Below are 13,945 nucleotides of genomic sequence, written 5' to 3'. Positions count from 1 at the left end.
TGCTTCAGCACACCGGTGTGTTGGAGAGTATTTGGTGACTGCTTCAACACACCGGTGTGTTGGAGAGTGTTTGGTGACTGCTTCAGCACACCGGTGTGTTGGAGAGTATTTGGTGACTTCTTGAGTACACCGGTGTGTTGGAGAGTGTTTGGTGACTGCTTCAGCACACCGGTGTGTTGGAGAGTATTTGGTGACTGCTTCAGCACACCGGTGTGTTGGAGAGTGTTTGGTGACTGCTTCAGCACACCGGTGTGTTGGAGAGTGTTTGGTGACTGCTTCAGCACACCGGTGTGTTGGGGAGTATTTGGTGACTGCTTCAGCACACCGGTGTGTTGGAGAGTGTTTGGTGACTGCTTCAGCACAGCGGTGTGTTGGAGAGTGTTTGGTGACTGCTTCAGCACACCGGTGTGTTGGAGAGTATTTGGTGACTGCTTCAGCACACCGGTGTGTTGGAGAGTATTTGGTGACTGCTTCAGCACACCGGTGTGTTGGAGAGTGTTTGGTGACTGCTTCAGCACACCGGTGTGTTGGAGAGTATTTGGTGACTACTTCAGCACACCGGTGTGTTGGAGAGTGTTTGGTGACTGCTTCAGCACACCGGTGTGTTGGAGAGTATTTGGTGACTGCTTCAGCACACCGGTGTGTTGGAGAGTGTTTGGTGACTGCTTCAGCACACCGGTGTGTTGGGGAGTATTTGGTGACTGCTTCAGCACACCGGTGTGTTGGAGAGTGTTTGGTGACTGCTTCAGCACACCGGTGTGTTGGAGAGTGTTTGGTGACTGCTTCAGCACACCGGTGTGTTGGAGAGTATTTGGTGACTGCTTCAGCACACCGGTGTGTTGGAGAGTATTTGGTGACTACTTCAGCACACCGGTGTGTTGGAGAGTATTTGGTGACTACTTGAGCACACCGGTGTGTTGGAGAGTAAATGCACAACATTTACAATTCGAGTACGACCTTCTCGCTGGTGATTTACAACCGGCTTCATCAGGCGGTTAGCCAGAACTGTAAAGAAGTCTTCCTGTTTCGTAGCAGCAGCAGCAGAACGCCACACGATGTTCTCGAGGCGACCGCGCAATGTACGAGGCGGTGGAGTTCACGAGCACCGCGCGGGATTCCCTGTCCGGGTCGGGGGGGGGTCTCAGTGGCCCCTATCGCGAGCGCCTTGGCAAGGAGAGTGGAGCTAAAGGGACGCTGCGGCGATTATAGCAATGGCCAAAACAAGAATGTAATTTATCCATCCGCGATGGCAAGGTCTTTTAGTCCAAGCCGAGGCAAGACGACAGGACGGTGACAGTAATGGGCTTAAAAATGGCCAATTGTGGTGAATGCTTTTGGTATAATCATGCATATTTTATTCGGGCCGTTTATTGAGCACAAACTACTAATGCGGCCGCGGAAGCGTGCTTGCTAACGCAGCTGGAAATGGGGCAAACGCATTAAAAAAGGTGCTCGAAGGACGTGAAAGACCCTCGGTTGTCATGGCCGATCCAAAGCTCGGCATCCGTCGTCAAAAGTTTTCTCGCCTTCTTTACCGCAACGGGGGTCTTAATTGCCCCCTGCATCTGCTTTGTCTTTAATCTCGCTTTCACTACCGGCATTTTTACAGAGTCATTGGTGTGAGTGTCCAGAGTGAAAGCATTTTATGAAATAAATCATTGAGTACAGTCTTGTGTTTTCTGTTTTACTATAGAGCCGGCCTTCAGGAGAGAGGGAATTCAGAGAGGTGGCCTTCTCCACTTGAGCAGTAACACCACACTCCCAGGGCTATTTCTGCCGCATCCCAGCAACGCGTGGAGAGAGATCTCATCACGTTAAAATATAGATTTTTTAAATGTCAATAAAAACCAAAGCCATGCCATGATCACACCAACACTTTTTGTATTTTTTTAATGAAATACATGCACGACAAATGGACAGTTGTATATATTATTGCAAGAACCCACTTGCTGCTTTGCAAGAGCATTGCAAAGAGATCCATGTATACTCCAAGGGGCAACTCAGGCTTAAAACATGTTGGCATGTATGCGAGGATGCTGGAGTTACGCTAGCAGCAAGTAATCAGCACGCTTCTCCGTTTAACATATGTACGACTAAAAAGGTCTAATTGCAGGGAGACATGTACATGGTTAATTATATTACAATATAGATGTGCATATAAATTAACAATAAATACTGGGCTATACAAAAGAAAGTAACAGGCTCGTCATTTTCAAAATACTTTTGGCAAAATTAAACCCTAATTATAAGAACAGGTGAGAGACTAATAAGGCTTGCGCCATAGTTTAGTAAGGTTTGCCAATTCAGTAGTTGCAATGAGATTGCGCGTTTAAAACAAAAAAAAAACAGCGCGAAAGGTAATTGTATCATAGTGCGTACTGTGTTCATGTGCAACACATTTGGTTGACAACAGCAAAAAACACATTTTGGCCAAAAACAATACAGTACACAGTGTTTGGATACCTCCAACAGTTTAACACTTGGAATAAAGTTGACCGTTAAATGCATGAATATGGTAAATTGAACGAAACTGGGATTTGCACAGTAGTTCAACATCACTACCCATGTCTGATGACTCCTGGGCAGATTTATTCCTGGGAAGCGCCAAAGTTACTCTTGCAGGAGCGGGGCTGAGCAATGCTAGCTTAAGTATCCCTCCCCTGTTGCCTGGCCCTCCTCATCAGCACCACCACCCAGACCACTTCATCACCACCGCGGCGCACACCACTCGTTACCACTGCTACACCACTCATCAGCACCACCACACGCATCATTCATCAGCAGCATCACCACATGCACCACTCATCAGCACCACCACACGCACACCACTCATTAGCACCGTCACTTCTCCCTGCTCAACAGATCACCATGCATATGCACATCACTAATTACTATCGACAAATAAACACTTGTCAGCATGACCCCCCCCCACACACACACACACCACCACCTACATTTGAGTGCCTGAGCATCAGCCACAATCACCACTGAAACAGGGTGATTGTTCCTTTGGAGACAGTGACATTTACATTTCCCAAGTTCATATCAGGGAACTTGTCACACCACGGCTACTTTCCTGGCGCCGTGCTACACGAATGCAAGCTCAGCTAGCAGGCGATGGAAATGCCATAGGTGCTGCTTGCCAACAGCACTCGCCCCAACAGTCTTGTCAAGGCTACACGGGGGGGGGGGGGGCTCATGTCTTCGGTGTAAAATGCCGTTTGGAAACAACGGCAAATCGCGGCGGTCGGCGACGCCCCGCTCACGGCTCGTACAAACGCGGAGCCGCGTGCGAGCGCGGAGCTCCGGACTCCTCACGCGAGCACGCACGAGCGTCGCGCGCGAGAGCCTCACGCGAGAGCCTCACGCGAGAGCCTCACGCGAGAGCCTCGCGCGCGAGCGCGTGCTCTCAAGCGTGCGCGTGGCCGCTGTGCCACCCCGCGCGCCTCGGCGTGCAGCTGGCGTCGGCGGCCACTCAACGCTGGTTGCAAGCGCTCCGGGTGCGTTTGTCTGGTTGTGACGCGTGGTGTTGTTCGTTCGGCACGATGCACGTACACACGTACGTACGGGTAACTTCTTTCGCATCGTGCGTGGTCAACCGTGCTACGTACGTGTGTACGTTGAACTTCTTTCGCACCGTGCAAAGCCGACGGAGGCGCTAATCGCGATGGCAGCAGCTTCGGGAGACGTCAGGCATCGTAGCCGAGCAACATGCTGCACGGCCACCGAAATACACATCGGAGAGCTGCAGGAGCAAAACCGCAAAAACCTTACGTACGCAGCTTTGTCGTACTCGACGCCGGTGTGCGCCGGTCATGGACTGTGGCACTAACCGGGGCACAGCGGAGACGCGGGAAAGTCTCATCGCAAACCCTGCAGGCTTGCAGGCGTCATTTAACAACTGCAGCCGACGAACAATAACCATGAACGTGGCGCGATGAACGTACGCAAAGGTCATGCACGCAACGCGTGACCGAGCATGTTTCTGAAGGGAGTTGGTAATTCTGCAGTTTTACACCGCAAAGCGGCATCCGGGAGAACACGCGCACGGCTCGAAGGTTTGGGCCGCTGCAAGTCGACTCTAATTTCAATTATATAAAAATGCAAAAATACCATCTCTTCCTTCCCAAGAGAAAAGCAAAGAAATCGCTCCGTTCGCACGCATTCCGTTTGTGTATTTTACGACACAATCTGTTTTTTTTGTCCACAACATTTTTAAAAAGCATTCTGTGCTTTGCTTGGAGCGTGTTTTTTTTTTTTAGGCTGGAAACTTAGTTAAGCCCCTTCTTTGCAACAGGAAAAAAAATCATTAACAAACGGTTAAGACTTCGGTGCCACAGAAATTGTGAAGCACAATTGCAGTCAACGCAATGCTTCGTCGACGAAGAGACAACAGCGATTGAAGGGGCGGTAAAATCGGCCACCTCGGCGTCATGATTTTTACAGAAATAGTATACAAGTGCCGTGTTGACACGACCGAGGGGGGAGGGGGGATGCAGCCTGATAAATCGTCCAAGTTTTAACGCAAGAGAACATAACACAACCGCACGGTGCAATGGGGGTGGCCTCACAGGGTCATCATTCAAAGCCACAAAAAAAAACTGTCGAGAAATGTCAGGAAAAAAAAACATTCAAAATCATATATACCGGCGGAAAAAAAAAATCACCAGAATATAACGAGCTTCATTAGCTGTAGAAAAAAAGTACAAATCTTTGTGAACGTTTTCCCGCTGCAAGTCTCCCCGTGCGGAGATTCACATTTCCGTGTGCTTCAAAAACTTTGTGCAATCGAGACGAGTGCCATGCGGCCGTTGGGGTCGTGAAGTCGATGGGTCGTGGGGGTCGTGGGGGTCGTGGGGGTCGTGGGGGTCGTGGGGGTCGTGGGGGTCGTGGGGGTCGTGGGGGTCACGTGGCGGCGCGCGGAAACGGATCACGCCACCGCCGCCCCTCACTGGGTGCAGCGGTGGTGCCGATCGGAGCGACCTCGAGGGGCCGCGACCTCGAGGGGCAGCGGCGGGGCGCTGGCACCAGGGGGGGGGAGGTTCAGGGGCGCCGCGGCTCCAGCTTGTTGGAGAGCTGCGAGAGCGTGCGCTGGTTGTCGATGACAGACAGCTGCCGCACGTAGGCGCGCACGTCTGCGTGGTTCTTGGCGGCGAGCGATGGGTCGGGGCCTGGGGGCGGAACACGCGCAGGGCATTCACGCCATGTACGGCCCTCGGTAAATCAACTGCTGGACGAAGGCCTCCGCACGCCTCTCGGTCATGGGGGTTGTTTTTTTTACTCTCCTTCACCACGCTCATCAAAGCGGGTTGGTGAAGCGAGGGAGCCTTGCACCGGTTCAGATATCGCTGGTCACTCATGTCGGGCGTGGCCAGGAATCGCCACAACTCCATCTTTAACTACACATTCACAAACATTACAACGGCATTCTCATGGTAATACCACGACGTAGCAGCCTATGACGCTCGTTACGCATGGTGGCCATACATCCTAGGACACTGCCCAGGCCCAACCATGCAAAGCTTCCACTATCTGACGAGATCGGTCGAACTCCGCGTTCATTTGGTCATAGGTTACGTTATGAGTCCGCAGAGGGCGGTCCACTGTAGTACCAACAATAATCTGAATTTGAAACGTGCAGAGTGTCCGCTCACTCAACTCAGCGCGAGGAAACAGCCAAGGGAGAAAGGCAGCCAGGCAGTGACCCAGCGTCAGATTTACCACCCCTCCAAGTACCTCCATATGTGAAAGTGTCATTGGCCACTTAATGAGCATTTAAATGTGGGAGGAAACTGGAGCGTCGCTCCCATCCCGTACAGATCGAATAGGTGGGGTGGTCCCCATTCGCTGTACCGCCTTCTCCTGGGCAAGCCGGGGTACGGCAAACTTCCTCGACAACCTCGCGAAGCGAGTTTCACAACATGTGTGTGCGCTCCACCAACCCTCGCTGCCTCCACAGTGCTGGATTACAGGTGAGTCTCGTTCTAAGCCTCTCGTGTGTCTATGCTCCAACCCCTACTTACCAGCGTGGGGAAGTATGGACAAATAAGCCCGGCTTGTGGAGGCGATTTCATCTAGCGGTGGATTGACAAAAAAGGGCTGTACATGTACACACACTACGTTTGCGAGCATAAGAATGAGCACAGATGGATGTGTGACGGCTGCGTGCATCATCGTAAGTGGGTGCGGAGTGTGGCTCAAGATGCAGATAATCGCCACGTGGTCGTGCAGCGCTACCGTGCGCGCGAGACGTCTGCCCCACGTCTCACAATAAAGGCAAAGCGATCACGTCACAAGGGGCTTTAACGTTAAAATAACCCTTTGCGTCAAGGTGACCGCGGTATGTGCAGTGGCTGACCAATGGTAGGCACGTGTTGCTGGTGTACGTATTCATGCTGAACTTCTATCGGAGCAGCGGAGATGCGGGGGAAGGGCAACAAACTCAATACAAAAAAGCAGTTCTGAAGAAATTCGTTTTCAATTTAGATTTTAAAAGTGCATAGCTCTCGTGGCTTCCTAATATTGGAAGGAAGAGCGTTCCGGACGGCCGCAGAAGCGCATCCGAAAGTGCGCGATGCAGTGGCCGTCTTTGTTCAACGGTTAACCAAAAGCCGCTGCGAGGATGGCCGGAGTTCGCGTGTTGGTTTGTGCTCCTTGGCAAGATCGGCAAGGTGTTGCGGTTCACTCGTGGAAAGCACTTTGTACGTATCGAGTGCGACCTTATGTTGCAAGCGGTGGGTGAGGGCGTGCGACGCTTACTGAAGGACCGGCTGCGACACACCCGCACCGTCCGCACCGTCTCGGCGATCATGTGCTGCGCAGACACACGAAGGAGGGTTCCACCAGCCAAACCGGCACCGCAGACACCACATGCACGGCAGTTTTCAGTTCGTTAGACTTCGCCATGATTGCCTCAACGGAACGATGACGGCAACCGCTCCGCATTGGTTCGGCCACCGGGCGGAGAAGCGCGGCGTTGCAAGTTGCGAGCGCGAGGACGGTGCCGTCGATTACGGTCAAGCTTATATATGGCACCTCACAGGTCGTGCAAGGTGTTTGCAGGCAAAATAAATGAATGAATAAATAAATAGGCGCTCACCATTTTTTCAAAATTCACCAGGCTGTCGATGAACGTCTTGTTCCCCTCGTGCGTAAATGTCATGTCTGTAAAGGAAAGATCACTTAGTCGTGCAATCAGCGCAACACGAATAACAACAACGACGATGACGACGATGATGATGGTACTCAGGGAAGTACAGTGACGATCGTGTGGCCGAACTCACCCTTCATGAGCAGCGGCATGAACGGGATGTACGGCGGCTCCAGCTTGGACACAGCCATGCGGTACGCGCGGTGGTTGCGAGAGGGATCCTGGCGTACCAACGGCAGCACAACGGGGACATACTGATGAGGACCAGCGCGGTGGAAACGCGGCGATGAGTCTCTCTTTAGCCGCTTGTAGCTCAGCCGGGACGAAAAAATAAATCACGTCCATGTGGGGGGGGGGGGGGGGGGGGGGGGGGGGTTGCCCCCACCATGGTGACGGCCATGGAGGGGGGGTCCGGGGGCCACTTGAGGAGTTTTATTATTTTATTATTGTTGTTTTTTTTTTATTCCAGGCAAAGTCGGAGCCTTCCCCCTCAAGGGAACAAAGGGACGGCACTCATCCCCATCTAAAATGTAACTGTAAACAATTTATATTTTATTTTACCAGGTAAGGGCCACTAAGCTATGTAGCTCTGTTTCAGAAGCGACCTGGCCACAAATGATAGCCCAACAGAGTGGCTCATCGTGTTGGAAATGTATAGCAGCCAAATACTCTAAACGGAATGTTTCTAAATGTGGAGGAAAAAACCGGAGGACCCGGAGAAAAATCCACGCGACCACGTGGAGGAGAGACACGCAAACTCCAAATATATAGGCGTCAGGGTTGGGATCGAATCCACGACCTCCTGCATACCAGGCGAGGGAGATAACATCTCGCCAACGTGGCACCGACATCTGACACTTCTGCAAAGCATATGACTTCTGTAATCAGTGCTGGAACCTCCAAAATTCCTATGCCAAAAAATATCTTAACCGTCCGCTAAACTGGTACTCATTTAACAGATCCCCCGCCCACAGGAGTGATTGGTTCTGTTGATTGCCGCCTGATTTTTTTTATACTCGCAACTTTCCGATCGTTAGTCGAGTCCTCTGACCACATCGAACCCGGTCCGGTTTCCTCACCATGAGACTTTCGAATTCCGAGTAGATTTTCTTGAACTTTCCGGGAAGTTTCTAAAGCCACGCAAACACAAAAAAAACGCAGCATTGTCAAGGCGTTAAAAAACTCAAGGCGTCGGGTGGCGCGTTTCTCGGCGGCACGGTGACGCCAATGCTGCTCGTCACGGAGCGGCGCCGTTTTTTAGGCCGGGCCGTGATGCGAGAAACCGCGGGCGGCGTCACTTTTACCTCCCAGGTCTGCGTGAGGCGGCTCACGGCGACGTTGCTCAGCCCCATCACGATGGCGAAGAACGAGTTGAGGTTGCGGTACTCCTTACAGCTGGGGAAGCACAGCACAGGGGAGGGAGGGGGGGGGCGATGACACGGGAGCGCACGCAAGCCAGCTGTAGCCCCACAGTGCCGCTGCGGTGACCGACGCAGGCCGAGGGTGTGTGGGTGGTGGTGGTGGTGATGTCGGGGAGCGGTGGCGCAGTGGTTAGCGCGCCGCTCGACGAACCCGGTGACCCGAGTTGGATCCCCGCTCACGGCCAACGTCCGTGGAGAAATATCTGAACCGGTCCTGTGTCTCCCCTAGGTCAACTGGGTGTGGCGGGTAAACATCACCACTGGGGGAGACAAAGGCGACCGAGTGCGGTGCTGGCCACCTACCGCATCACGTGCCGCGCCTGTGCACGCGAACAGCGCTTGCTCCAACAGTCTGTTAAAACCGATATGGGGGAACTTTGTCCTTGTGGTGATGCTATGTTGGTGACATGTGATTGGTGATGCGTGCTGTGGTGGTGGTGTGTTCGTGGTTGGTGGTGGTGGTGTGTTTGTGGTGACGGTGTGTGCGTGATGGTGGTGTGTTTGTGGTGACGGTGTGTGTGTGGTGGTGTGTTTGTGGTGACGGTGTGTGCGTGGTGGTGGTGGTGCCAGGTTGGTGATAATGTGCAAGGTGGGTGGCAGCGGATGCGTGTGTATGTTGGCGAGTGCTGTCCGTGTCGATGGCGCGTGGCTGCCCTCTGCTGGCCCGTGAGTTTCATCTCGCCTCGTCGTTCGAGAGAGACTTACTGTGCGGCCACCTTGATGAACTTGCGCAGCAGCTGCACGCGTTTGCTCAGCTGCTGGCAGAGGCAGATCTCGGTGAGCACCCAAAACTGCAGCTCGTTAAAGCGCCGCAGGAACAGGTCCAGGTTTGCCGTGGTCCTTCTGAAGTTGTGTCGCCCAAACGTGTGGTATATGAGCTCCAGCTGGGATGCGAGCCGCGTGGCCGCAGGGAAGAGCGGCGGGGATGGGGAAAATGCGAGCAGATGAAGGTAAGGATGGGAGGGTCGGAGTAAACGCTCAGCGGCAGCGATGTGTGTTTAATCTGCAACAACGCTTCAAACATTAATTTTGCACGTATCTATAGCTCGTCCACCGCCATTGTAACTCTTAACACATTGCACCACAGCCGTGCTTTTAACTCGGAGAGACAATCTGTCCACAGGCTCGAAAGCTGGATGTAGGTATTGCAAATTAAAATGATAAATAAATCGTAATTTACTGCCCTCTAGTCACTCCACGGCTGGGTGACGGCCTCCCCAACGTCACGTCGCTTGTTGGGGTTTATTTGGCCATACTTCACCATGTTGGTCGTTGGGGGGTGGGGGGGGGTGAAGGACTGAGGGGTGCCCAGGACCTGTTTAGGTTATTACTCGGCACAGATGCCGGAACTTGAACTGAGGTCGCCGGTTTCTCATCGCGCTGTGTTAACCACTGCGCCACCGCTCCACCACCACAACAACATTAGTTCTTCAGATTCGAGAATCACGGAATCACGGAGATTGCATGATAATAGAGGGGTCGGGGGGGGGTTTGGGTTACTTCGCGGGTCTTTCACCCCTTTCTAAAACCTCCCGATTGCTCTCAGTCGTCACCGTGAGATCGATTGCAATTCCGGTAGACTCCTGGAAAACCCGGGAGGGTTGGCAACCCGAGTAGCATCTCGCCTGACACAGAGGTTGCTGGAGCGAGCGGATGCTGTACCTCGTGGAGCCTCACCTCGTGGGCCCTCACCTCGTAGGGCCTCACCTCGTGGGGCCTCACCTCGTGGGCCCTCACCTCGTAGGGCCTCACCTCGTGGGGCCTCACCTCGTGGGCCCTCACCTCGGGGCCCTCACCTCGGGGCCCTCACCTCGGGGGACCTCAATTCGTGGGGCCTCACCTCGTGGGGCCTTACCTCGTGGGGCCTTCACTTCGAGGGCCCTCACCTCGTGGGCCCTCACCTCGTGGGCCCTCACCTCGGGGGACCTCAATTCGTGTGGCCTCACCTCGTGCACGCAGTGGAAGAGCTCCCAGTCGTAGACTGTGAGCTGGTGAGCCAGATCCTTGGAGCCCATCACCTCGAAGGTACCGACTGAGCCCACGGCGGGGCCCTCCTGCTCCGCCAGTGGCGTCTGCGGCCACACGCACACACGCTCGCGTGACCACGCGCGCTCCCTCACACCGGCCCCAGGTCTCCGGAAACCAAACCCACCCGCAGTGGGGGCTGAGCCCGGCAAACGGCGACATGGAAAATTAAGTAAATTTATTGTAACGGGCGCAGTGAAACACACGCGTGCGCATGCACGCACGACGGCCCGCTTAACGTTTCATAGTTACGACATACTGTAGGTTTAATTGCCGATGACCAAATCACTCAGAAACCTTTTTAAAAATCATCTCAGAAACTAACCAGGGTTTTAAAGGCTGGATAGTGCTCGGATGGGCAACTCCCTTACGTAAAAAGGCTGCTGTGGGGCTACATTGTCAGCAGAGTGCAGTGCTGTATCACGCTTCAACGTTTCTCTTCTTGACCCACGCTGACCAGCATGGTGAAGTATGGTGGAATAATCTCATGACCCCGCACAACGCGAGGAGACCCTCACGCAGGGGCGGAATCACCGTGAGTGCGTGCACACACATGCAGGTTACAGCCCACGCGCATGTATACGCGCCAGTTTTTAACGATTCATACAAAAAAAAAAGCTGTGCCCCACAGACACGGAGCGCTGAAGCAGAGCGGCGCTCCTCCTCTTCGCCGCCGCACAGGGGGGGGGGGACAAACGCGGGGCAGATTGCGGAGAAACGCCGGGCTCAGGGCGGCAGGGGGGGGGCGGGCAGGCTGTGAGCGGCAGGAAGCGGCGCCCACCAGGGAGTCGATGACGTCGCGCGCGCACACGAAGAGCCGCCCGTTGACGCTGAGCGTGGTGAACACCGACACGTCGCTGGGCTTCAGTACCACTTTCTCTGCAGCGTCGCACGCGCCGGGACGAGTTGGAAAAATGACGACAACAACGACAACGACAAAAACACGTTTAATTTGAAAGGGAGAGTTTTATCATTTGGCAAGGCGAACGGTGGATTTGTTTTACACGTGGGGGATTAATTTTTAACACGTAGGCTTTCATGACCAATATCATCCATAATACAGGTTTTTTTTGTTGGGTTAGATCGTTTCAATATAGAAATGTGTCGTTAATACCGCCACCACCCGACACAGCCAATTAGTAAGGTTTGTCACGTAAACAGAACGTGGCCAATTCGTTACTAGTACAGCACACCGGTGTGTTGGAGAGCCAAGCGGCAACGTTACGAGTAACGAATTGGCATGCTCTGTTTACGTGACAAACCTTACTAATTGGCTGTGTCGGGTGGTGGCGGGTTTAATGACACATTTATACATTTACGCGATCTAACCCAAAAAACCTGTTTTATATGGATTATTTTTGTTACTTTTCTTAAATTAAGTAGGGCCCCCCCCCCCAACCCCCCGCTGGCCCCAACCAAGTGGGGACCTTGTGCAAGGGGGAAGATGAAGATTTCAATGAGGGGGGGGGGTGGGGGGGGTGAAACAGGGAGGGGGAAAATAAGAATAACAACGAAGCGTGCTAAGGAAAAGCCAGGGGTGGGGTGTGGGGGTGTGGGGTGGGGGTGTGGGGTGGGGGTGTGGGGTGGGGGTGTGGGGTGGGGGTGTGGGGTGGGGGTGCACGTGAGGAATATTTAAAGAGGGGATCGCCCTCCTTGCGCGCTCCCCGGCTCGCCGTCTCACCACCGGCAGAGCTGACTTTGACGAGCACCAGGTCCTCGGCGGAGCCCAGCTTGTCGGTCGTTGGCGCTATCGCCTCCCTCACGGTGGCGGCCATCGGCACCCGGATCGTCATGTAGGTGTGGTCGGTGCAGTAGACCTTGAAGAGGACTGCGTGCCAACCGGGGGGGGGGGGGGTGCACAGAGGGAGGCAACGGTCACCCGCAGCTCGCTGTGCACGTGGGAGTGCAAGAGGCACCAGCACGTAGACAGATGTGGGGGGGTCAAGCAGCAGTAGTTAGGGCCAAAAACGGGAGGACAGGGGAAGTGTCATCCTATAATCATCTTCATGATGCACACTTAGTGCACTCAAGATAGCAGGGTTTTATATATATAGTCTGCAATTGTGCACCGAACGTCAGAGACTTTCACAGTAATTGCATATCATGTAGCAAATAAAATTGCTTGGACACTCCATTAAGGCCCCTTTCATATTTAAACCGGGATAAAATAATGTTTCTCATCGCAGCAGGTAACGGGCGCAATCTTGAACAAACACTCTTTTGAAAGGCCACTATAATATCCAGGTCCCAATTGTCTGTGGTCTCTTTTGATATGTCATTTGCGGAAAAACTTTACCCCACCTGTGCGTCTTTAAGCCCTGCAACATCAAATTTTTGTCTCTTCTACCGGGGAAGTTTCTGACGACGCGAGGCGTGTTGCCGACTCGGAATCTCGCACGCGCAACGCAGGCGAAGACGCCGGTCGTGTATTGATGACGGCTGCGTGTGGGGCACTGCTCACTCTCATCAGTCCCTCGGATGGGCTGGCACTTCTGCAGACGCTCCTCTCCGATGCTGAACTGTCGCAGGAGACGTTTCTGTGGGGGGCGGGGGGGGGGGGCGGGGAGGGCAGACATGAATGTGGAGCGCGGGAAAAAAGCTCGTATCCCCGCCGCTCCCCTCAACTCCGCGGTGCACAGGGGTACACGGGAGAGAACGTGTCATCGCGAGACCCACGGAGGCCAATGATGAAATTTTTGTTTCTCCGTAACACCGTGCATCGCTGAAGTGTCAAGTGTTTTCGTCGTTTGTGCACATACGCATGGGTAAGTAAGGACACTTGCCTTCGGCGTGGACTTGTTTTGGATGCCGTTCGATAAACTGAAAAGCAAGTACGAAACTTCGTTAACAGAAATGCATAAAAACACAAAGACTAAAACAACATGCGGACACGGACATTTGCTGTCGTGTTTAAGCCTTTGCTCGGCCGTGCTCACGTCTTGGCTTTGAGCTTCTCCAGCTCGATCAGGTCTTCCTTGAGGATGGGATGCAGACGTGCGTCATCCAGCACTGAGATGTGGAACTCCTGCACAATCAGAGGCACACCCCACTCAGTCAGTACCCTCACCCCACTCACACCCCACTCGCTCAGTACCCTCACCCCACTCACACCCCACTTAGTCAGTACCCTCACCCCACTCACACCCCACTCGCTCAGTACCCTCACCCCACTCACACCCCACTCGCTCAGTACCCTCACCCCACTTACACCCCACTCGCTCAGTACCCTCACCCCACTCACACCCCACTCGCTCAGTACCCTCACCCCACTCACACCCCACTCGCTCAGTACCCTCACCCCACTCACACCCCACTCGCTCAGTACCTTCACCCCACTCACACCCCACTC

The 13,945-nt window shown here is 53.8% G+C and overlaps 1 protein-coding gene across 12 annotated transcripts in view; it reads right to left on the bottom strand.

Moving 5' to 3' along the window:
* Positions 1 to 1,873: 1,873 nt before the first annotated feature.
* The window catches only part of RAPGEF4 (Rap guanine nucleotide exchange factor 4), an 88,409-nt gene continuing 76,337 nt past the window's right edge, over positions 1,874 to 13,945 (bottom strand). For 9 of the 12 annotated variants that reach the window (XM_076059829.1, XM_076059825.1, XM_076059824.1 and 6 more), the window contains 12 exons: positions 13,533 to 13,621; positions 13,380 to 13,416; positions 13,058 to 13,133; positions 12,278 to 12,424; positions 11,378 to 11,475; positions 10,518 to 10,643; positions 9,277 to 9,455; positions 8,455 to 8,545; positions 8,230 to 8,280; positions 7,284 to 7,371; positions 7,100 to 7,164; positions 6,170 to 6,814 (listed from right to left, as the gene is read on the bottom strand). In XM_076059829.1, coding sequence (XP_075915944.1) covers positions 6,443 to 6,814; positions 7,100 to 7,164; positions 7,284 to 7,371; positions 8,230 to 8,280; positions 8,455 to 8,545; positions 9,277 to 9,455; positions 10,518 to 10,643; positions 11,378 to 11,475; positions 12,278 to 12,424; positions 13,058 to 13,133; positions 13,380 to 13,416; positions 13,533 to 13,621 — 1,419 coding nt within the window. In that variant the 3' untranslated portion in view covers positions 6,170 to 6,442. Of the gene's footprint in view, positions 5,172 to 6,023; positions 6,075 to 6,169; positions 6,815 to 7,099; positions 7,165 to 7,283; positions 7,372 to 8,229; positions 8,281 to 8,454; positions 8,546 to 9,276; positions 9,456 to 10,517; positions 10,644 to 11,377; positions 11,476 to 12,277; positions 12,425 to 13,057; positions 13,134 to 13,379; positions 13,417 to 13,532; positions 13,622 to 13,945 lie in introns of those variants that run through there. The other 3 variants (XM_032945687.2, XM_032945678.2, XM_032945677.2) reach the window with 2 other exon arrangements.

Source organism: Petromyzon marinus, chromosome 4, assembly GCF_048934315.1.
Source record: "Petromyzon marinus isolate PM22_M1 ecotype Great Lakes invasive population chromosome 4, UKy_Petmar_22M1.pri1.0, whole genome shotgun sequence".
NCBI classification, from domain to species: domain Eukaryota; kingdom Metazoa; phylum Chordata; class Hyperoartia; order Petromyzontiformes; family Petromyzontidae; genus Petromyzon; species Petromyzon marinus.
Note: the sequence above shows the minus strand (reverse complement) of the source record. Positions and strands in the feature narration are given on the sequence as shown.